The sequence below is a fragment of the Condylostylus longicornis genome, unplaced genomic scaffold (assembly GCF_029603195.1).
Source record: "Condylostylus longicornis isolate FDR11 unplaced genomic scaffold, ASM2960319v2 ptg000051l, whole genome shotgun sequence".
Taxonomy (NCBI): Eukaryota; Metazoa; Arthropoda; class Insecta; order Diptera; family Dolichopodidae; genus Condylostylus; species Condylostylus longicornis.
In genome coordinates this window covers 891,724-917,207 of record NW_026578020.1, presented here as the reverse complement: position 1 = coordinate 917,207, position 25,484 = coordinate 891,724, and the positions used below count along the sequence as shown (strand labels likewise).

Genomic DNA, 25,484 nt, shown 5'->3' with positions numbered 1-25,484 from the left:
CCGTTTACTTTACTCGAAGTATTCGCAACAATTACGTTAGGCGTCGACTATACCAAATTACATCCCTGACGCCCTGAAATGACTTGGTGAAAATTAAGTTAAGGGCGAAACTGTGCTTTCTGTAGGCTTCACAAAACCGTAATCATCTACGGACAAAGGATTGAGTATCCCCCGTCTCTTTTCTTATCCATACAAAGAACCCTCTATTAACTCGTCTTAACACTGGGATTAGATTAGAGATTTGCTGTCTGGGAATATTGTCGCCATTGAACATCTCTATATTACATCCGTCCTTAGGTTTGATCGCTGGTGTTCTAATTGTTGTATGTGACGGACATTCCTTTGCATCGATACAGAAAATAGGAAACGTTAATGGCGTTATCCGTAATAGCTTCTTTTATTTTCACTATCTGGAAATCGAATAGTGGACTATAAAAGAACTTCTTCAGTTCAGAACATAAAACCCTGCTTTACCGTCTTTACATTAGCTATTGTTATTTTTCCCACCGGCGTAAAGAGAAATTTACATCTGTACCGGTAGAAAGAAAATCTGGTACCGAAAACAACAGATCACAGACCATCTTGTTATCAGAGTTTTCCTTGCTGTTCTTGTTGACTTTGTTATCTTTTTTGCCCTTATTATTATAGATGTTGTTTTTTTTTCATTTTTTTTTTTGGAATTCCATTTCTAATCTCACGAGTAACGCGGGAAAATACAGTTCCCTATGGCAGAACTCGGCATATATTAGGAAGGCTAATTTATAAAAATTAAATTTATAGGGCCGTATTATTAAAACATCATCGTGAAAGAACTTCAAACGATGAAATTTCATATTATGTACATCGCGTTTATTTGCATTGTATCGAAAACTCTTATAATTTTGTTCCAAAGATGTTGTTCTTATATAAAATTAAAAAAATTGCGAAAAAATGTAATTGCTTTTATAAACGAAATTTGATTTGAAATCAATATTAAATATGTAATTATTAACTGATTTTCAAAAACATGTCTCAATTTCTAAGCGCCTGTCGTGCTTTTTAATAAGACCTACAATTTTTTATGCAAATGTAGTAGTGAATGTATGAATAACTTTTTGGCAAAATGACATTTCGCAAGCATATTTTTTTCGAAAATTATGTGTTTTTATATCCTGCACTTCGTGAAGGGTATATTAACTTTGGTATGGAGTTTGTAACTACTTGAAGGAGTCTTCTGCGGTATGGACATATATATATATTCTTGCTCAGCGTAAAATTCTGCGTTGATTTAGACATGTCCGTCCGTCCGTCCGTCCGATCGCACGATAACTCAAAAACAAATAATGCAATCGACACCAAACTTTCACAAGTGGCTTCTTTTGTGCCAAGGATTATTGTTATTGGACCAATTCGGACAACGGGTTCGGGTAGCTGCCATACAACTCAAAGAGTTTTTTTTAATTATTTCAAAAACTAATAAAGGTACAAATATAAAATTTTGTATACATGTGTCCAATTATATTCTACATATGCTCTAAAAATTATAATGGGATAGCTGCACCGGTTCGGGTGGCTGCCATACAACTCCAACAGCATATTTTTTATATTCGGAAAAATAATAAAGGTAGATTCATGAAACTTGGCAGTCATGTGTCCAATTATAGGTCAAATATATTTCTGAAGTTTTAGAGGAATTGCTTGACAGGTTCGGGTACCTGCCATACAACTCCAGAAGCTAATTTTAAATATTTGGAAAAATAATATAATCAGATACATGAAACTTGACAGTTGTGTGTCGAGTTATAGGCCAGATATATTTCTGAAGTTTTGGTTGAATCGCTCTACAGCTACGAGTAGCTCCTATACAAGTCCAAAAGTTTAAATATTTGGAAAAATAAAGTCAGACTAATGAAACTTGGTAGTTGTGTGTCCAGTTATAGGCCAGATATATTTCTGAAGTTTTGGTTGAATCGCTCTACAGCTACGAGTAGCTCCTATACAAGTCCAAAAGTTTAAATATTTGGAAAAATAAAGTCAGACTAATGAAACTTGGTAGTTGTGTGTCCAGTTATAAATCAGACATATCCGTGAAATTTCTATAGAATGGTTTCACAGGTTTGAGTAATTGCTATACAACAACGAAAGGTGCAGGGTATAATTCAATCGGTTTATACCGACTGAAACGTTTTTACTTGTTTTTTATTTTTTTTTAATTTTCTATAAAATTCCTAAATATTTGAGTTTACCTAGGACCCCTTAAAAAAACCAAAACAAACAATTAAACTTTTTCTCTCAGTAGTTTTATTCTTCTTGATTTGTATGGTTCTTTAATTCTTTTCAAAAGATTGTGTGTTTGTTAATTGCACGGCTGACAGAAATACAGATCTGAATCCTAAGAGAGAATGACAGTTCACAGCTGACGAATTCAGACGTATTGTTATGCAAGCGGTCTCTTTTGTCCATCACAAATCTCTAACAAGAACAACTTATAATCTTCATAATCTTAGTCATAATTTTTCACAAAACAAAAAGAGATGATTTAAAAATGTCATTTTACTGTAAATATATTCGCAATTTTAACAAATACATTCGCAAAAAAATAAGGGTCTAGGCTTTGATATTTTCTTTATGTCAATGTTAGTATGTAATATGAAATCGTGCATCAGAATTTTTTTGAGTTTCTTTTTTTCTTATTTTTATTTCTTATATTTTTTGTTTTAGTTTTTTCGCATAACTAAAGAAAAGAAAACAATTGAGTTTCAGATTCTACTTTTGATAAACAATTTTTTTTTGTTACCAAAAAATTTGAAATCTATTTTTCTGAATACAAAATGAATTACTAATAATATACACAGTTTGTCTACAGGGTCACTATTTTTTACTAATAAAATAAGTTATATTTTAATCACATGCGTCGAATGCATAATGAATTACTTTTCTTCTTATGGACTATAAATTACAAAGTAAAATTATTCTAAAAATTATTATTTTTCCATAGAAAATATTTAATGCCAAATTCAATTTTTCAAAAAAAATATACACGGTGTCTCAACAAAGTGCACTGCTATATACCATTATATAGGCCTTCATGAGTAGACAGAACTTTTGCATGGAAACAAACAATGTCCACAGCTCAACAGGTTCGGAGTTACAGGGACTTAAAGTCAATTTCAAGTGATTTTTTTACTTTTTGAAATTTTAAGTAATATATAACTCCGCGCCTGTTTAGGGCTGGCCCATTAATAAATATGATTTGGAAAGCTCATAGTAGGGGCTTTCTTATGAATATCCACAATAGTTATAATCTATTCAGATTTCGGAATCACGTGACTTTAAAGTTCGGAAAATTTGAAATTTTAACGTTTCATTTTTAAAAAACGTTAATTTTCTAGGTGAGCTAGCAAATAATATAAATAGACACATCCCGTAATTAATTATTTGTTTCATAAGTACATATAGAATTAATTGCACATATTCATACACAACTTGATTTAGTAGGCAAATGAGTTCTTAATTATCATGTATTACCCCTGTACCAAGTGTATGATGTTGTTTTATGTTAAAAATAGCATAACTTAACTTCAACCAAAGTTTATCTCAATAAAACTAAACAGTGCAAGAAAAAAAAGCAAAACAGAAGACGTTCAATAGTTTGCATTTGGTATTATATGAACATACCTTCATTAATAATTTCTATTAAATGGTATTATTATTATTTAACTCATTTCATATAGATATACGAATCCATAATAACTTTAAATTAATTTACGGTGAAATTGAAAAATCTGCATAATTAGTATATGAAATTGAAAAATCTGCAATAATGAAAGTTTATCGGGCCGATTTAAGGCCACTGAAAATTATGAAAAGCCTTGTGATAAGATTTATAAATTCAATTTGTAAAGAGAGATTTCCTTCATTAACAATAATACTATTAATAAATCATTAACTCAATAATTCTAATTACTCTAAGTAGCTCAATTAGTTAGTTCTACAACTAGTAACCATTTCTGGTATTCCGTCTTCTTAAAGTATTTCAAACTTTTCTGTCTTTTCTATTGTGGTAAATAATTCAACTTCTAATGTATAATATTAATTTTTTCAGTATTTCAAATTATCCAAACTCCAATTATCAGGACCACATAAATCCACCACCAAAATTTTCAGATGGTAGTGAAACAAGATCTGCAAATTCACCAAGAGTACGTGCTAACCCGAAATTACATCGTGAAGCGTTTCAAATTAACGTATAATAAAACAAAAAAAGGGCGGCTAATTATTATTTAAATACATTGTTTATAATTGAAAATATCGACTCGTTTAAAATTTAGGTTACTGAAGTAAAAGTATAAGTAAGTGTGGTAAAACAATATAATAAAATTGCGAACGCTGAACCATTCCATTGAAGTAAGTTCAACATTAAGAAAACTACATAAAATGAAAATGTACTGAAAATGGACTGAAAATGGAATTAATTAAGGGTTAAAATATTGCGGACAAAATATATTATCGCAAATTACAAAAACTTCTCAAAGTTGAAATTTTTTTATTTCAAATAATAGTTAAATATTAGATTTAACAAGTTTATAATTATTGTTTAATTTTTCACTTTTACCAAAATGTATTTATAAAATTTATTGTAATACTTTTATACAAATAATATCAATACATTATTATTTACAATAATTATTAGGTTAGTTATACGCAAATTTCTTTATCTTTGTATTGGTTGTAGACAAAATTTTTGTAATAATGTTGTAAATAACTGAAACTTTAATATTTAGGACACATATACACTTACCCCAAAAAATGGAAAACAAGATGCTAATATTATTAATATATTAAAATAGAATCCAGTTAAGAAAATAGTGTTTTCTTTCTTTTACTTTCAAATTTTATAAGGAACTTTTAAGGAATAGCCGGAACTCTTTTAGATGTCATGAATATATTATAATTATAACATAAATCAAATTTTGAAGGTAAATATACCAATGATACTTCAAATTATTCTAAAGGATTAAAAAACCAGTGTAAGTCAAAGTATATCTAATTTCGCTGCCTGCTTGCGGAAACCTACTTCAATTTTTTTACGCAGACACCATTATGCGAAAATCTAAGTAGATAAAAGAGTCAAAAACTATCTTGTTGAATGAAACGTGGCACTAAAGAGACAAAGAAAGTTGACGACGGTAGAAAGTGTTATTTGTGGAAAAAAACTCAGAAATAGGAATTTTTCTCTAAAATTTATTACATTTTAATAAAAATCTTAAGCTTTCGTTTTTTTACCAAAAGAATGGTTCTTAAAAAGGTCAACTACTTTTAGAATGACCATTTTTGTCAAAATAAATCAAAAATATCGATACTCTTTGAGCTTTATTAAGGCCTTTGAAATCTTCAACTAGAAAAGGTTTTTCTCCTATCTCTTCTGTACCATAAAAATCTTGTTAACGTTTATTAACTTATAAAGTTTAAGAAACTAGCAAAAAATCTATAAAAAAATTTTTAAAGGTTCTTATAGTTTCATACAAAATTGTAGGAATAATAATAAAATTGAGTTAAACCAATGGTTTGTATTGAAAGAAACTGTAAAAGTTGTATTCTTCAACAAAAGAAAATACTGTTTTTAAAAACAATCTACACTATTAAAATTATTTTCGTTCATATACGAAACTATTTCTCGGATTGCTTATTTTTAGGATGAACGATTTATGCAGTCTTTGAAATAAAGCAAAAATTAATTTAATGGGGGGCTAACATAATGCTCGATTTTAAGGGTTAATTGCGTGAGTTAAGAAAAATAATTATATTTTTTTTATCAACAATAACTTCTAAATTAAAGCTATAGGAGAAAAGTTCACATACTGTTTTAAAGAGAATTTAACTGCCTTAATTTTTTGCTGTTCAATATTTTGCAATTTCATTTAATAGTTTATAAAATTTTTTTAACTATATTCCTAGCAACCAATACAATGTGTAGTTCTTTATCTTTATTATTAAATTCTTATAACAATAACTAGTGGAAACTTCTTCATACAACTACAGAACAGATGGATCAAGGGAACGAGCCAAGGCAGAAAAATTAAAAAAATTTTCTCTCCGAACTTGACTCGAACCAGTGACCTACCGTCTTCTAAGCGGACGTCTTTATACAATTAAATCTGAATCTGATCACAACCTGATATTCAATCGAAGTCTGACATCAAATAAAAGCTAAAGAAAAATATATAAACATACCTAATTATCATCAGATTTACTGTCACATTGTAAAAAATAAGTTGACGGGAAGTAAATTATTAAAAAAGTTTTGCCACGATCAGCTGTTTTTCTTTTTAATTTTTATTGACAGTTTATAGATTAAAAATATAAAAAAACATTACCGTCAAAAGTTTGACATAAAATTAGAATAAATAGAATTTAATGCGTAAATACTCTTCAGATTTTATTGTAGGTTAAATGGTAGATGTAATCTGATGTGTAGTTGGTGCCCAACATTAAATTTCTCTTTATCTCTTATACATTATGTCAAATTTCACCAGTTTTTAAAAATTTTTTGAAAATTAAATAATCAGCTTTTTGTTTTTATGCTTTTTATTTAAATAAAATATATGTACAAATATATATGGTAAAATAAAAATTTTTCATAAAAAAATGGCAAAATGATTCGTTAAAACCTCCAGTAACTTAGAGGAAACTCTCAAAATTGGTATCAAAAGAAAGCTAATAAAACCCTTTTTATTTTTTGCTAAAATAACTGGTTGAAATTTAATTTCGTCGGTTTGAGCGATACTATTTAATATATTACTATTAATTATTATTTTTATTTTATTTTTTTTTCCAAAAGTGTCTCTGTATGTCCGCACAGAGTATGTAAAAATTAGTTTTGAGATTCAAATATCACAAAGTTGCAATTCAATGTAAAAAAATCTGATGTGGTCAGCACATAACCGACCGCATTGTGTATTGTCTAGTTAAATGAAAGTGTTACAGAATATTATAAAAATGTCTGTTAAATACTTCTTTCCAATTTTTAGGACTTTAGTAAGCTTATAGTTAACATACTTAGAAAAATGTAAATTTGGCTCTTAGTAGAGTTTCGCTTTGTGCTACCCGATTTCCCTGAAATGCTGATCTTTCCCAAAAAGTTATATGTTCATTGCTTTAATATGAGGAATTCATATATTAAATTTCAATGAAATCGGTTGATTATTTCTCTTTATATACACAAAAGTGTATGTTTGGCCCGTAGTAAACGTCTAGTTGCCGATGCCTGATCTTTCCAGAAAATTTACATATTCATTGTTTTAATACGGGGAATTCATATATTAAATTTCAATGAAATCGGTTGATTATTTCTCTTTATATACACAAAAATGTATATTTGGCCCGTAGTAAACGCCCAGTTGCTGATGCCTGATTTCTTCCAAAAGTTAGGAATTTTTGCGTATGATCCGAGCAAAGCTTATATATGAAATTTCAAATAAATCGGTTGAATACTTTCTTCAAAATGGTGAAAAATGTAAAATCGGCCCGCAAATCCGTTTTCGAGCCCTGATCTTTCCAAAAAAGTTATATGTTCATTGCTTTAATATGAGGATTTTATATATATTAAATTTCAATGAAATCGGTTGATTATTTCTCTTTATATACACAAAAGTGTATGTTTGGCCCGTAGTAAACGTCTAGTTGCCGATGCCTGATCTTTCCAGAAAATTTACATATTCATTGTTTTAATACGGGGAATTCATATATTAAATTTCAATGAAATCGGTTGATTATTTCTCTTTATATACACAAAAATGTATATTTGGCCCGTAGTAAACGTCTAGTTGCCGATGCCTGATTTCTTCCAAAACATACGAATTTTTGCGGACGGTCGAGCTGAGCTTATATATAAAATTTCAAGTAAATCGGTTGAATATTTTCTTCAAAATGTTCAAAAATGTAAAACAGGCCCGCTAAAAAGTGCAGTTCCCGAGGCCTGATATATACCAAAAGTTGATCGATCCGTGCCATGGTGGAAACAAACTTACATATAAAATTTCATCAAAATCGGTTCAGCCGAACTTGAGATACACGCGTGCACACACAGACCGACAGACCGACAGACCGACAGACCGACAGGTTGCTAAAAATAGTTTATTTACACTTCCCTACTATGGAGAAGTACGTTCCCACCGAAAACTCGATATGCAAAATTTGTTGCCATCACATAACCTACCTATTGTTTACACAATACGGTCGGTAAAAATTTGTCGCATGTACATATAGTGAAGGCTAATATAGTTTATTAATAAACATTGCTAAACTTCCGCAATAAAGCGAAATTACTAAGGTTTTAATTTTGCAATTTTGCTTGAAGTCGTTATTGTTTTGCAACATTACGTTTATGAAAACCTCTAGTATTTTAACTATAAAAAATTATTGTTTGTATTGTATGTATACACAAAATTCTGATTTACATTAAAAATGTTATATTATTACTTTCTCTAATTTCATACACATTTACATGCCAATATATGTATTTAGAAATTTAAAAAAAACTTATTATGTCAAACATTTTACAAAATCCGAATCATCTGTTATTATAAAATATAAATATGTTATATATGTAAGTATATACGCAAGGTGATGCAAAACTGGTTTAAAAGCTCTTGAAGTTTCTTAAAGATTTTAGGAAAAAAATTGCTCGATTCAGCGTGAAAGGGAACTAGGACTTTTTAAGAGAATTAAATATTGAAAGCGTTCCATCTAACAAGAATCCATAACAGTTCCAAAGTTGATAAAGCTAAAGTAGTTAACTGTTAATTAACATTTTTACCGACCGTATTGTGTATACAATAGGTAGATGATGTGATGACAACAAATTTTGCATATCGAGTTTTCGGTGAGAATGCACTTCTCCATAGTAGGGAATTGTAAATAAACTATTTTTAGCAACCTGTCGGTCTGTCAGTCTGGAAATTCTTCGTATTAAAACAATGAAAATATAAATGTTTCGGAAAGATAAAGGCTCGAAAACTGATCTGTAGGTCGATTTTACCTTTTTCGCCATATCTATGGAACGAATTGATGGAATTTCTTGAAATTTGACATTTGAGTTCTGGTTGTTGAATTCGGGTAGCACAAAGCGAAACTCTACTAAGAGCCAAATTTACATTTTTCTAGGTATATTAACTATAAGCTTACTAATGTCCTAAAAATTGGAAAGAAGTATTTAACCGACATTTTATAATATTCTGTAACACTCTCACTTAACTAGACAATACACATTGCGGTCGGTTATGTGCTGATCACTTCAGATTTTTTTTACTATGATGTTTACATTTGTACTATTAGTTGTTTAAGTGAAAAGGAAAGAATCATGAAATCATAACTTTCCTGTTCGATCATTAGATTTACATTCATTTGTAGATCAATGAATCAACCATCATCAATGATAATATGCAGGTATATGTTGATTGCTGCTGCAAAAAGACATGTACATATTATGTATTTGATTTATATAAACGAATATATCTGCTGCTCGAAATCCGAAAAGAACCAGACTATATTCTCTTTCTATCTCTGAGTTTTCTCTCAACGTTTAAAATTCTTTTTCAAGTTTTGTGGAGTGAAATTTCGTGTTTTAAAAATTTTTGAAATTTTACAGTTGTCGAAACATACATATGTTCATAACAAAGAAACATTTTCTTTGTTATGCCAGGAGGTTTTAATTTAATTGAACAAAAAAATCCAATAACCAAAATGGGTTCACAAATGAGTTTTTCTAAGTTTCACACTTTGATAATCCAAAATCAAAATTTTTAGTTTTAGTATTTTGAAATTTGACGTTTATCCCATATTTATAAAGTATTTAACAGTTTTTTCAAGTTTTCCGTCCGGTAGCCGTTCTCAGTAGCCGATGTTAAATAATATATGGGGGACAATTAGAGTAAAAATCAGTATATTCCTTTAAAATTTCAGTCTAAAATAGTGCAATAAAAGTTATTAATTTTTATATCAAGTTTTTGCGTAGTTAATTAAATTTAAGGACCTGATTGTCTATCTTGTTATTTTACTCGGCAAGTGAGAAAAAAGTAAGTAATTATCATATGTTTGCGTAATGTAATTTTCGAGTGTGAAGAGTTATTCGGTATTTCATATCTCGTTTTTTTCTAAAATGCATACAAAATTTATTCACTTTGTTTTTGAAACTGAAACGTTCAGTCGATAATTTGAGAAAAAATGCAAAAATCCAATTGAAAAAATGAATAATCTTATTGCTAAAATGATAATCAGACTGTAAATTGTAAAATTTTTTTTGGAAAACGAAATTTGGAATACGTATTTTCGATTGGTAAAGAGTCAACATAATGAATAATGAACAATTAAATGTGGAGAATGAAAATCAAAATTGGTTGCGAACAAAAACTATAAATAAGGCTAAACTGGAGTGGCACAAGTATGAGAATAAACTGGCAAGGCCAGTTAAAGCAATGGCTAGACATCTCCATCCATCGTGTGAGCCCAAGGACATAAAAATGAGCTCATTAGCAAAGGCTTTAAATGTCTAGATTTGTAAATAAAATGAAAAAAGAAAATGGAAAATATATTTTAACTGCCGTTCTTTTAGTTATTTTTTGACCATTCGACAAGGTGCAAGAGATTTGGACACACACAAAAGTCTTGCTAAAGAGAGGCTAGATGTGTAAAACGTTCTGGTAATCATATAACAGCAGAGTGCAACAAGAAGGATAATTTCCAGCCCTAATGTGCGAACTGCAATAAGGCACACCCTGCTAGCATTCGAGGTTGCTTGGTTGCTAAAGAACTCCAAAAAAGAAGATTAAAAAAGAATAAAACCAAACAAAATCAAGAATAACAACACCCAGCAAAGTGTTAAAGGGAGTATCACAGGCAGTTCAAAGCAAAACAGGTTATAAGAATAATTGACATTATGTAAATGATACATAGTATGTTGATTAGAATTGACGATATCTCTAAAAGATTATTAAAAATGGAAAATAGATACACTGAGGTGTATACCGGGACACCAAAGAAATTAAGAAAAGATGTACGTAAATGAAGATATACGTAGTAACTTGGAATGCTAATGGTGTTCTTAATAAGAAACATGAACTGGAGATTTTTGTCAAAACGAGAAACATAGATATTTGTTTGCTGACGGAGGCTAATTTGACATACTATACGGGCCTTAAAATAAAAGGCTATGATTTCTATAAAGCGGTACATCCCAGCAATCAGCCAAGAGGAGGTAGTGCAAGACTAATAAAAGAAAGTATAGAACATAATGAAGAATTCAAGATAGAAAAAGCTGCAATTCAGCTTATTTCGATAAAAATTAAATCGACTAAATAGGACTTTAGTGTTGGTGCTGCATACTGTCCACCAAATTGCAGCATTAAGAAAAATATTTTTAAAAATCTCCTGTACAAGCATGGACACAGATAAGAGGTGACTATAATGCCAAACATACAGATTAGGGTTCTAGAATCACCTCAACTAGAGGAAGAGAGCTAAGAAAATCTATTCAAGAACTAGGTTGTTGTTGTCACTTTATTGGCACTCCTACTTATTGGCCTACTGACACTAATAAGATTCCTGATGTTATTGACTTTTTTATAACCAAAAAAATATTAGAAAGCTTTCTAAGCCTTGAAGATAATTATGATTTTAATTCGGATCACTCTGCTGTCATATTAAAACTAAGTGAAAAAACAACTAAAACATTACTCAGACCCAGTTTGACAAACAGCACTACAGATTGGGCGAGCTTTAAATACGAAATAATAAACAATTTTGACGTAAGACACTCTTTGAGCTTCATTAAGGCCTTTGAAATCTTCAACTAGAAAAGGTTTTTCTCCTATCTCTTCTGTACCATAAAAATCTTGTTAACGTTTATTAACTTTTAAAGTTTAAGAAACTAGCAAAAAATCTATAAAAAAATTTTTAAAGGTTCTTATAGTTTCATACAAAATTGTAGGAATAATAATAAAGTTGAGTTAAACCAATGGTTTGTATTGAAAGAAACTGTAAAAGTTGTATTCTTCAACAAAAGAAAATACTGTTTTTAAAAACAATCTACACTATTAAAATTATTTTCGTTCATATAGGAAACTATTTCTCGGATTGCTTATTTTTAGGATGAACGATTTATGCAGTCTTTGAAATAAAGCAAAAATTAATTTAAAGGGGGGCTAACATAATGCTCGATTTTAAGGGTTAATTGCGTGAGTTAAGAAAAATAATTATATTTTTTTTATCAACAATAACTTCTAAATTAAAGCTATAGGGGAAAAGTTCACATACTGTTTTAAAGAGAATTTAACATTTAATAGTTTATAAAATTTTTTTAACTATATTCCTAGCAACCAATACAATGTGTAGTTCTTTATCTTTATTATTAAATTCTTATAACAATAACTAGTAGAAACTTCTTCATACAACTACAGAACAGATGGATCAAGGGAACGAGTCAAGGCAGAAAAATTAAAAAAATTTTCTCTTCGAACTTGACTCGAACAATTAAATCTGAATCTGATCACAACCTGATATTCAATCGAAGTCTGACATCAAATAAAAGCTAAAGAAAAATATATAAACATATCTAATTATCATCAGATTTACTGTCACATTTTAAAAAATAGGTTGACGGGAAGTAAATTATTAAAAAAGTTTTGCCACGATCAGCTGTTTTTCTTTTTAATTTTTATTGACAGTTTATAGATTAAAAATATAAAAAAACATTACCGTCATTAAAATATAAAAAAACATTACTTATTGGCCTACTGACACTAACAAGATTCCTGATGTTATTGACTTTTTTATAACCAAAAAAATATTAGAAAGCTTTCTAAGCCTTGAAGAAAATTATGATTTTAATTCGGATCACTCTGCTGTCATATTAAAACTAAGTGAAAAAACAACTAAAACATTACTTAGACCCAGTTTGGCAAATAGCACTACAGATTGGGCGAGCTTTAAATACGAAATAGTAAACAATATTGACGTAAATATTGATATACAATCAAGAGAACAATTAGATCTGAAGTTAGAACGATTTATTAAAATCATACAAAAAGCTGCATGGAAAGTACAAAAATGTCAAACTACAAACCGACAGCAAATAGATATCCTAAAGAAATAACGGATTTAATAGATGAAAAGAGAAGTGACCAGACAGAAATGGCAACGTTCGCATCGCCCTGGAGATAAAATTAGCGGAAGAAATAAGATCCCTGAAGTTGAAAAACTCGTCAGGTTTTGATCTTATTACTGTGGAAGTACAGACGAGGCATTGAAACATTTTATGAAAATCATGAATGCAGCTATAGACTTTGAGTATGTTCCTTGTGCTTCGAAAGTGGCAAATGTAATTATGGTGTCCAACCCCGGGAAATAGTTGAAGGAAACAAAGTCTTACAGGCCCATTTCACTGTTATCAATAATGTCCAAGCTTTTTTAAAAACTGCTATTAAGGAGATTGGAGCCAATAATAGAAAATAGGGGCCTTATACCAAACCATCAATTTGGAATTAGAAGAAACCATTCCACAATAGACCAGGTCTATAGAATAACGAATATTATAGAAAAAAGCTTAGAAAATACAGAAATCTGCTTTTCCATATTTCGTAACCATAGACGTAACACAGGCATTCGACAAGGTATGGAACAAAGGTCTTATATTTAAATTAGGGCGAATGATACCATCCCCATTTATAGCAATTTTAAAATCTTACTCAGCTGATAGATTATTTATAATTTAACAAGACGCTGAATACTCCACGCTAAGAGAAATTAGAGCAGGTGTGCCTCAAGGCAGTATATTGGGCCCATCTTTGTGCTTGCTTTACACGAGTGATCTACCACAAATAGAACATGCTACGGTAGCCACTTTTGCTGACGATATTGCAATATTGGCAGTAGGATCGAACATTGAGAATTCGACAAAAAAATTACAGGAGTCAAGCAACAAAATAAGCTGGTAGACTAAAGATTAAAAACTTAAGTTGAATGAAGCAAAATCGGTTCACATAAACTTTACCAATCGAAAAATAGTGAATCCACCACAAATTAACTTGACTTTAGATGTCAATCTAAGGCGGAAAGAGCATAACGTATAAAGAAGAAACACATAGAATTAAAAAATCAATATGAAGAAAATTATTGGCTTCCAGTCCAATTAGGCAATTGATATTAAAATATTAATTTATAACCAAATCATGAACCCAATATGGCTATACGGCATTCAGGTGTGGGACTGTGCCAAGAAGACTCACATTAACAAAATTCAAACCTTCCAGTATAAAGCTCTACGGGGCATGGTAAGTGCGCCATGGTATTTACGTAACAGTGACATCCACAGGTACGTAGGAATTCCTTTGGTTGTAGGTGAAATTAGGAGCTGTGCTACAAAGCATAAGGCTCGTCTAGAACAGCATGGAAATATAAAAGTAGTTCGGCTGCTATACAATTTCGTTATGAAAAAAAAACTTAAACGAACAAGATTTTTCGATTTAACAAAAAAAAAAATTTCTTACAAGTAGTAAAGGTTAAATACCCTTCCTGTACGGAAAAACCAAGTTAGTGCAGAGGTAATAGTTGGTGTGTAGAACCAGTTTTATTCGTTCAGAATTTAGGTGATTTTTTAGGGTAGGAGTTACGCTCCCCCACACGTGTATCTCAAGTTCGGTTAACCGATTTTGATAAAAATGTATATATATAAGTTCTCTTTGACCCAACGAATTAGAAATACAAAAGGAAGGAGTATCTTTGTTTCTTAACACTCACACTTACAGGGAGTGTATCTTGAAATGAAACATAGTGAAGCTGAAAACTTTAGACAAGTCTTTCTTTGCTCTGAATATTATCAAAATGAAATTAAAATTATATATCAAATGTTGTTTTTTTTCTTAATATTTTTATTGTAAACAAAGAAGGTTTTATTATTTTATTTATAAAATTAGCTTGTAAATAAAAAATCAACAAATATATTAACACTTATTGTTCAATTTGTATAATAAGTATAAAAAAATACACTTTGTATAATAATACAATTTGTAATAAGTATAAAAAAAATTATAATAAATGTAAAACAGAAAAAAACTTTTTGAAAAAGAAAAAGGTATATAATTCTAAATTGTTATTCCCATTTGCAAAAACGAATAGTTTTTTTACACTATGTACTTGCGAATATTATTCATTTCAATAATTAAAAGAAATATTCATTCAATAGTGCTTTGATTAATCCATAATTTGTAATTTTATTAAGTTTTTAATTTTGCAAAGAAAACATCTGTTTTTGCTTTAAATTAAAATTCCTTCGGATAACATAATTTAATCAGGACTGGATTTTTTTTATAAAGAATTTGTATTTGATAAATTGTAGCACACAAACAAATATTTTGAATGATCTTTTTTTTTGAAAATTGTAGTTTTCCTAGAAATGATGAAATGAAATATGTTTCCCTTTATAGAGTGAAGATTTAGTCACCAAAAAATATATGAAGACGTCCCAATGCCGTTGAATTCAGTAAGTAAATTAAAATGTTAGCGTGAATTATTCATTGTTATTATTGTTTAGAAAACATCAGCTATGCCAACAAATCCGACTCTCACCTCCCAGAAGGTAGGTAACATAGTTATCTGCCGGTTGTCTCCTGGGCAACATACTTAGTAAGGCTGACGAGAGCGGGTGAAAGCGAGTACTCGGCGCTTAATCCGGATATCGTTGGTTAGGAAGCGCGTGGGTGGTAAATCCAGAAGCGTCTGACCTAGAATAGGTGGTTCCCTGGTCTGCGTCGGATCCCTGAGGGACGGCAGTTTTTGAGTCCTGGCAGTAGGTATAAAATGCAGAGTTTAATCTTTTGTGCAATGGACAAAACAAAAGGATTTAGTACCCCAGGTGGTAATTCAATTACGTTGGAGAATCCACTCTCTTCGGAGGTCGGCTCTACGGATTCTGGGGAGAGCCATTTACTGCATTTGATTGGTCCGTTCAGGAGGAACGCGAAAATCCGGCGTTCACCACCTACATCTGATGTACGGATTTTAGAAAAGAATAGAAATATAGAAGATGCACTACCGAACATTCAAGCTCAACAGACCAATAAGGATATAAACATGAGTAAAGCTCAAGACAAAGAAAGTGATGATCAGAATGCTGACATACACAAAAGGATTAGTCAACTGGAACAGCTCCGTGGGCCTTTGAAAAGCGAGGTTCTTCAACTGAGGACTGAAAATGAGAAGCTAAAAAAAGTGAAACATACGCAAATTACAAATAATAAGTCTAATGTGGGCAGTCATAAAAAAAAGACGCTGCACCACGAGCAAAGCAGGTGAGGTCAGTCTTGGACGCCTACTCAACAGATGAGGAGGAACTCGCCAGAGAAACGGATTGGATCCTAAAGCAAAAGAGGTCCAGTAAAAAAAGAAAAGCGGAATCATCTCCGGAAGTGGTTCAAGTGACGACCAACGCTGAGAAAGCGGATGTTCCTGATTCTAAAAGTTGAGGCAATGTCACGAAAAACTCTAGGCCGCCTCTAGTAGTCATAAGTAATGTGGTTGACTATAATAAAATAGAGTCAACAAAAAAAAATAAGGCCATCAATTATAAGGTTAAAATGATGAACAACAATCAATTTAAGCTCATTGTAAATTCCGAAATGGACTACAGGAATCTTACCAGGGCCATGAATGGATCTGGACTAGAATGACATACCTATGAGAACAAGCAGACCAGACCAATAAAAGTCAAGGTAAGAAATCTTCACCCTAGGGAGTTACAAGATCTAAGATGTAACCAATAAAATTAAAAAAATAAAAGAAATTGGGAAAAACATTATGGTGCCTCTACCGCTGTTTATGTTAACATTCTCAAATGAAGAGCAAATGAAAAAAATTTATGAAATCGATCACATAAGCAGGATGAAAGTTAGGATAGAGGCACTTCTAAAGGATAGGACAGTGTAAAAGGTGTCAAAGGTATGGGAATATACAAAAATTTTGCCAGAGAGAACCGAATTGTGTTAAACGTGCAGGCAGGCACTTAACATCAGATTGTAGTAAGCCAAAGAGTACAGCAGCAAAGTGTTCAAATTGCTTGGAGGCGCACGCAGCAAACTATAGGGGATGCCTTATAGCTAAGGAACTACAAAAACGTAGAAATAAGAACAACAACAACAACTTGAAGAATTCTGAACGGCCACCGAGGCAATTCTCTAAACGAAAACTGATGACGGTGGCACGAGCAATAAAGCAAGAGCCAGTGACGTGAATGTTTTGTATAAAATGCAAAATATGATGCAGAACATGCTAGATATGATGAACAAAATCTCTCAGAGATTGAGCATTTTAGAGAGCGAATGGAAAAAATCGAGTACCAAAAGGCTTGGTAGATGATGGCACGAGGTAATTTTAAAATAGCAACATGGAATTGCAATGGTATTGCAAATAAAAGGGACATGCTTGAAGTTTTTCTTCATACACAGAATATAGACGTGTGCCTCGTAACCGAAACACATATGACCTCAAGAACCAGGATTCGGTTTCCATAGAATTTACAACTCGGACCACCCTGGAAATATAGCGAAGGACGGAACGGCGATAATAATAAAAGAAAATGTGGTGCATTGCGATTTGCACCAGATGCAAACCGAGGGAATGCAAATAACGGCGGTTCAGATCACTTCGACTAAGCAAAAATTTAGAGTGGCCGCATTGTATTGTCAGCCCAGATTTAAAATTACGGCAGAAATGTTTCAAGGCGTTCTGACAGACCTAAGCGATAGATTTATATTGGGGGGTCACTTTAACGCCAAGCACACTGATTGGCATTCAAGGCATACCTCAACTAGTAGAAGAGAACTTAGGACAGCAATTGGCGGCACGGGGTGCCTTTTTCACTCTACTGCGAAGCCAACGTATTGGCCAACCGATGTTAATAAGTGTCCAGATTTAATAGATTTCTTCATAACAAAACGGATTGCGAAAAATTTCATCGAGGTACATGATAACTATGATCTTGACTCCGATCATTCGGTGGTTATTCTTGAACTTAAGGAAAATATAGTTATGAAAAGAGCAAAACCTGCGCTGACAAACGGAACTACAGATTGGTCAAGATTTCGCTTAGAGATTGAACTACAAATAGATAGAAGGAAAAGAATAAGAACGACCCAGCACATAGATGAGGAGGCCGAAAGCTTTACTAAAATTATTCAAAATGCGGTTTGGAGTAGTTCCAAATAACTATTATTATTGGTGCTATTAGAAGAGGGGCCATTAACTACCCCCCACATATACTAGCAAAAGTAAGAAGAAGCAGGCGGGCGAGAAAGAGGTGGCCGCAAACGCGTGATCCTACTGATAAAATCAGATATAATCGTGAATCGCAGCAACTAAGACGCTGTGTTAGAAAATACAAAGAGAATTCGGTTGCTAATTATGTTCAAAATTTGACGGCGTGTGAGAAAACCAATTACTCACTGTAGAGGGCAACAAAGAAAATGAGGCAACCTATCAAACATCTCGCTCCTATCAAAAACAAAGATGGAACGTGGGTAAAAACTGACAAGAGCAAGGCAAATGCGTTTGCGGATCATATGGCCGATATATTCTGCACGCATGACAGCCAAGTCGTGGATGTTAATGAGGAATATGCTTTTGTTGGGGATAGCGTGACTACTCCAATTGTCAAGGAAAGAGAGGTCATAGAAGAAATCAGGACTCTTAAACCTAAAAAGGCCCCAGGATTTGACCTAATAACGGCCGATATTTTGAAAGAATTACCCAAAAGGGGTATAACGATGCTTACGCGCCTAATAAATGCGTGTATAAGGTTCAATTACATGCCTGAAATTTGGAAAGTTGCAGAGATAAGCATGCTGCACAAACCTGGCAAACCTATAGACAGGGCGACTTCTTATAGACCAATCTCATTGTTGACTATGATTTCAGAACTGCTAGAGAAACTTTTATTGAGAAGATTTCAGCCTATAATTGAAAGTAAAAGGTTAATCCCGAATCATCAATTTGGTTTTCGCCGGAACCACTCAACCATAGATCAGATTCATAGAATAACTGACCTAAGAGAAAATTCACTGTATCATATTTTTGGACGTAGCCCAGGCCTTCGATAACGTTTGGCATTGTGGATTAATAAAAAAACTTAGGCGATTACTACCAAGGCAGTATGTTGACCTGCTCGAATCTTACCTGACTAATAGGGTATTTCGAGTTAAACAGGAAGAGGAGTGCTCTTCGCTTAGGGATATCAGGTCTTGGGTACCACAGGGGAGTATATTGGGCCCGATACTATACTTGCTATACACGTGTGATATTCCTTAATCGGAAGGAGTAACAACAGCTACATTTGCTGACGATGCAGCAGTTATCGCAATAGGATGAAATGAAAATGAATCTACACAAAAATTGCAAAGGGCCAGGATGAGATCTCAAAATGGACTAGAAAGTGGAATATAAAACTTAACGAGGTGAAATCAGTACACGTAAATTTCACTAATAGGAAAATTGACAATTCATTTTCGGTTCGAATAAATAGCGTCTTGATTCCGTCCACAAACACAGCGAAGTATTTGGGAATGACGTTGGACGTGAAGCTCAGATGGAGGGAGCACATAAAGAAAAAAGATCTCAACTAGAGGAGGAATACAGAAAGTTTGAATGGCTTTTGGGGAGGCGTTCTAAATTGACAATATACAACAAAGTTTTGATATATAATCAAATATTTAAGCCTGTCTTAAGGTATTCAGTTATGGGGCTGCGCTGCGCAGACTCATATCCAATCTATGCAAAGATTTCAAAATAGAGTATTACGGGACATTTTAAACGCCCCTTTGGTATGTCTGTAATGCCGATATACACAGGGATCTCACGATCCTAAGTGTCACAGACGAAATTAAAAAGCAAGCAGCCAATCATAAAATGCGTTTATCCAATCATGTCAATATCGAGGCGGCTCGATTGGTTGACAATCAAAACTTTGTTAGAAGACTTAAACGTACGAGACCTCTCGAGTTAGTTTAAAGCTTTTTATCTATAGAACAATATAGAACAATGAGCACTTTGTACGTATTGTGCCAGATCAAAAGCTTGTAAATAATCAAAAAAGTTAGAGCAAAATTAATGGTTAGTTGTTTCCGACTAGTTTTATAGTTTATTTTGAGGAGGGTGTTTTTTAGTGGATTAAAGTTTCACACTACTGCTTTTCATCTGACAGTGTCCTTCGAGATTTTTCACCCTTCCTCTCGGTAAAAAAAAAAAAAAAAAAAAAAATTATTGTTTAGAGTTGTTCAGTAAAATTGTCATGCAAAACTGATAATATAAGAAATTTTTTAATAAGATATGTTCTTTTTCGAGGATCATAAAATATTGTGATATTGAAATAGTTATAAATATTTGCAATTTATAAAAGATTTCAAAATAGAGTATTACGGGACATTGTAAACGCCCCTTTGGTATGTCTGTAATGCCGATATACACAGGGATCTCACGATCCTAAGTGTCACAGACGAAATTAAAAAGCAAGCAGCCAATCATAAAATGCGTTTATCCAATCATGTCAATATCGAGGCGGCTCGATTGGTTGACAATCAAAACTTTGTTAGGAGACTTAAACGTACGAGACCTCTCGAGTTAGTTTAGAGTTTTTTATCTGGAACAATGAGTACTTAGTACGCTATTGTGCCAGATCAAAAGCTTGTAAATAATCAAAAAGGTTAGAGCAAAATTAATGGTTAGTCGTTTCCGACTAGTTTTATAGTTTATTTTGAGGAGGGTGTTTTTTAGTGGATTAAAGTTTCACACTACTGCTTTTCGTCTGACAGTGTCCTTCGAGATTTTTCACCCTTCCTCTCGGTAAAAAAAAAAAAAAAAAAAAAAATTATTGTTTAGAGTTGTTCAGTAAAATTGTCATGCAAAACTGATAATATAAGAAATTTTTTAATAAGATATGTTCTTTTTCGAGGATCATAAAATATTGTGATATTGAAATAGTTATAAATATTTGCAATTTATAAAAGATTTCAAAAAAGAGTATTACGGGACATTGTAAACGCCCCTTTGGTATGTCCGTAATGCCGATATACACAGGGATCTCACGATCCTAAGTGTCACAGACGAAATTAAAAAGCAAGCAGCCAATCATAAAATGCTTTTATCCAATCATGTCAATATCGAGGCGGCTCGATTGGTTGACAATCAAAACTTTGTTAGGAGACTTAAACGTACGAGACCTCTCGAGTTAGTTTAGAGTTTTTTATCTGGAACAATGAGTACGTAGTACGCTATTGTGCCAGATCAAAAGCTTGTAAATAATCAAAAAGGTTAGAGCAAAATCAATGGTTAGTTGTTTCCGAAAGTTTTATAGTTTATTTTGAGGAGGGTGTTTTTTAGTGGATTAAAGTTCCACACTACTGCTTTTCATCTGACAGTGTCTTTCGAGATTTTTCACCCTTCCTCTCGGTAAAAAAAAAAAAAAAATTATTGTTTAAAGTTGTTCAGTAAAATTGTCATGCAAAACTGATAATATAAGAAATTTTTTAATAAAATATGTTCTTTTTCGAGGATCATAAAATATTGTGATATTGAAATAGTTATAAATATTTGCAATTTATAAAATAAATTTATTCAAAGAGGAAAAAAAATAATGAGTTTTGCTTAAATTTGTTTTTTTTTTCACAGATATCTAAAATTAAAAAATTGTTTAAAATATTTTTTATTTTTATTTTTAAAAAAATTTTTAACTTAACTTTCTTACTAATTATGCATATTTAAAGAAGAATCCAATAAAAAATAAAACACATACGCTGCTGCTATGTCTTTGACAATGCTTGGAGTAAAGAAAAGTCAGCTTGAAAAAATTTGGTTTCATTGTTTTTTCAAGATGCTAATTCGTTTAGTAATTCCAATTCGTTAGACGCTCCTTCCTGTAATATTTCTAATTCGTTGATCGCTGCAGCATCGATTTAAAATCATCTAAAAATCATGTAACACTTGGTTTGATCTTTAAAAATGTTAAAAATATGCATCGTATTCGTATCAGCTGTACATTATTCGGTTTTTATGATTTTGTATTTATGCAAAGTTTTTTAAATGGAAAAAAAGTAAAATATTTATTATATTAAAGTTCCCAAAATTTAATCGAATTAAAAAAATTTTTTTTAATAGATTTTCAATTGTAAATTATAATTCTCTGTCTCGATATGAATAAGACGGTAAACATATGGCCAGAGGAAAAAACGTACATATTAAACATTTTTTATATGGTTTTTTAATATTTTAAGGTATTTTTTCACAAGAGGTTACTCATATAATATAATACCAATTTTTTAAGAATTTCAATTTTTAATATTAATTGTACAAATCAAACCCGTTTTCTAAAAAAAGCTGATTCAGAAAAAAATTTTTGATTGTGAAATGCATTTTCGAAAACTATCTTAAACGACATTTACTTAAATAAATATAAAGAATTTGAAATTATATTAGAATTAAAATTCAATTTTTAAAATTTTATTTTGTGATGTTTTTTTTTAAGAGCACTGTAACAAGAGTTTAAACTTTAAAAAATGTAAAAACAAATATCGCTGCATGCGAAATATGCAGAAACTCTTTGTATTCACATATATAAACTGTTTTTGCATAAAACACTATAAAAATTGGCTCCACTTTTTTAAAAATGGTGGCCACCCTTTTTAGAATACTTCGGCTGCCGATCCAATCCAACGACAGCCCTGCGAACATCACTAGTGTGCGAATACTAACTACTCATTATCAGGGCTGGTATCATATAATATAATATAAAATGATAATAATCGTTTTCAGGATTTAGTTATTTTCCATGTTTTGATAGAATTTTTGTACTTCCAGTTTAGGCACATAATAAGTTTATCGAAAATAATGTATTATAAAGCATTATTTATAGCAATTCATTATTAGTGTTTATAATACGTTTTTAAATAAACGTATTATAAATGCTGTGGTTTCACATATTTTGAATATGTACGTACATCTTTTATCGATTGCATACATATTTTCTTTACTTCCAGCGGATGGAGGCAAAGGTTGGAACACCTGCTTGACATAAACAACATTTGTTACACATCATTTCATGTTTGTAAATAAAACAAAGTGTCTGCCTACCATTGTAAATATTTTTTTAATTGACAGTATTGTGTTGTAATTAAAGTTTGCACATTGGAAATTTGGTCAAAATTTAAGTTTTATTATGTCTGAATCAAAACTTGATACTAAAGTCAAAAAGTGCGATAAGACTAGAAAGAGTTATAAGAAAAAAGAAAAGGGGAAACTTGCACCATTAAATCATTATGCGAAGAAGAAAATTTTAGCTTTTTTACAAAAAGAAGAAATCGGTAACTGCGAAACTTTAACGAAGAAATTTTCTTGCGATCCACGTGAATTAGAAAGTAAGACCTTAAACATTGAGTCTACATATTTAGTCTTTAAATTCATATTCTCATTTTAGAATTTATCAATATGCATGCTAGGAACTCCGAAATTGGTGTGCAATTCGAATGTAATTCCACGACACTTCGTTCAATATTAAGTTGGATTGAAGGTTTTAGAAATAACAGTTTAAATACTACAGGGATTAAAGAGCTGCCTCTTGTTTTAAAAGCAATTAGTCGATTAGAAACTCATCCTTTACCAGTCGAGTGTGGTGGAGTAAATTTGAAGTAGACTGAAATTTTTGTACACAAAATCAAAGTTTTTGAAACATAAATTTATAAATTTTAGGGAGCTATATTTATTTTTAGCTAAAGTTATGAGCGGAGAACCAGTTCTTGAACTGAATGAAAAAAATAGAAGTTTTCTTTGTGATATTTTGGGTGTAAGAATTTATTTGTGCGATATACCGAATTGATTGTTAGAAATTAATTCCAAAACCAAAAATATTGTCAATCAATCCGGTGAATGCAAAAACAAATTTACATAAAAATTTTATTTAAAGGGCTTAATAGATGACATAAACAGTGCTGAAGGAGATGAAAATGTTGCAAAGCTGCGAGATGAATTTTTGAATCAATTTTCAAAAGAAAAAAAAATTGTGTATTTAAAGGACCAAATGCTCCAAATTGGGATAAATCCGTTAATGCTAAATTTACATTGAAATAACTTTGATGTTTTGTGCATTTTCCTCTTGTGTTACTATGATAACAAGTAAATTTATTAATATATTGGAATTTTCTAAAGTTTCGTTTATAATTTTTGTCAATTTGTTAACGTATGTACCTTACTGTGATATCGTGAAAAAGGTGATAGATAAAAGAAAAATTCTAGAATGTACACAATTGGGATAATGAAGTAGCGAAAAGATTGAATTATAGTAATACATATAGTACCGTTATGCTAACAGACTTCGATAGAAAAAATGCAAAAGTTTGTATTTTTTCGTTAGCAGGATTATATTTACATACAAATGTTATATATGTAGATATATAATTATAATAAATAAATAACGTGTAGATATATAATTACAATAAATCAATAATATGTAATTATAATAAATCAATAACGTCACGTAAGTTCAGTCATATTCAATGCGCAGTCATCTCGAAGAAAAACGATTTTGAATAAGGATATGAGGCATTTTTGCATTTCGTGTTTTTTAAATACATATTTGTTGGTTTTTTCACTTTAATCGAAATTTGTAAACTTTTATTATGGTATGAAATGTTTAAATAGTTTGCAAGGTTCGTAGTGCACATTTTTTGACGATTTTTTTAGTTGTGTATTCTTGAGGAAATTGTTTAAGTGTTAAGGCTTTTTTTGCATAATTTTATTACTAGCGGTGAGAAAATATAAATCATAGTTTTATTAAATATAAAATAAAAATAAGAATTTTATTCTAATAATTGATTTGACTGAACTAAACCTAACTTTCGTATTAAATTAATATAAATTTTACTTTATTGATACTTGTACAATTTTTTAGACTCTTGTATCATGGAAAATTTTGACTTGTACGCTAATTGTACCATTTGTGAAATTAATTTTTATTAGAAATTCATTGAGTTTGATATTTTTCTTAAAAGAATTTTTTCTCTGAAGAAATGATATAGAGGAAAAATTAAGTAAATACATATACAAATAACTCGAAACCAAAAACACGATGAAGATGATTTTTATAAATAAAATTTTGAATTATTTTACAATTAATTGCTGCTCAAAGTTGTACCATTTTTTAGAATCCAATTTATGTCAGCGTATTTATGTTAACGTAATTATTATTTTCATTATATTTTGTTCTATTCTAATGTATATTAAGAGCTGTGCATATTGCTTTTGTTAAGATTTGTTTTTAGCAGTTTTCCAGAAAACTTTTGAAGAGAATTTGTTATTAGTTTTATTCATCCGTCCATGCGTCCGCCAGTCTGTCCATGTGTCTATTTACAAAACTTCTACACCCTTTAAGATAGCTGAAATGTCATATGTACATATTCGGAAAATGAATAATAAAA

General features: G+C 31.1%; 2 protein-coding genes across 4 annotated transcripts in view; both read left to right on the top strand.

Annotated features, from left to right (window-relative positions):
• LOC129611547 (cell adhesion molecule Dscam2) overlaps positions 1–4,830 on the top strand; it is a 53,935-nt gene extending 49,105 nt beyond the window's left edge. For all 3 annotated transcript variants that reach the window (XM_055524742.1, XM_055524743.1, XM_055524741.1), the window contains exon 34: positions 4,085–4,830. In XM_055524742.1, coding sequence (XP_055380717.1) covers positions 4,085–4,232 — 148 coding nt within the window. In that variant the 3' untranslated portion in view covers positions 4,233–4,830. The remainder of the gene's footprint in view (positions 1–4,084) is intronic.
• A 17,932-nt stretch (positions 4,831–22,762) lies between these two features.
• LOC129611544 (uncharacterized) lies at positions 22,763–24,886 on the top strand. Its single transcript, XM_055524738.1, has 6 exons — positions 22,763–22,904; positions 23,052–23,115; positions 23,173–23,429; positions 23,489–23,699; positions 23,761–23,854; positions 23,975–24,886. The coding sequence occupies exons 3-6, from the start codon at positions 23,231–23,233 to the stop codon at positions 24,131–24,133; spliced, it is 663 nt and encodes a 220-aa protein (XP_055380713.1). The 5' UTR covers positions 22,763–22,904; positions 23,052–23,115; positions 23,173–23,230; the 3' UTR covers positions 24,134–24,886.
• The last annotated feature ends 598 nt before the right edge of the window (positions 24,887–25,484 follow it).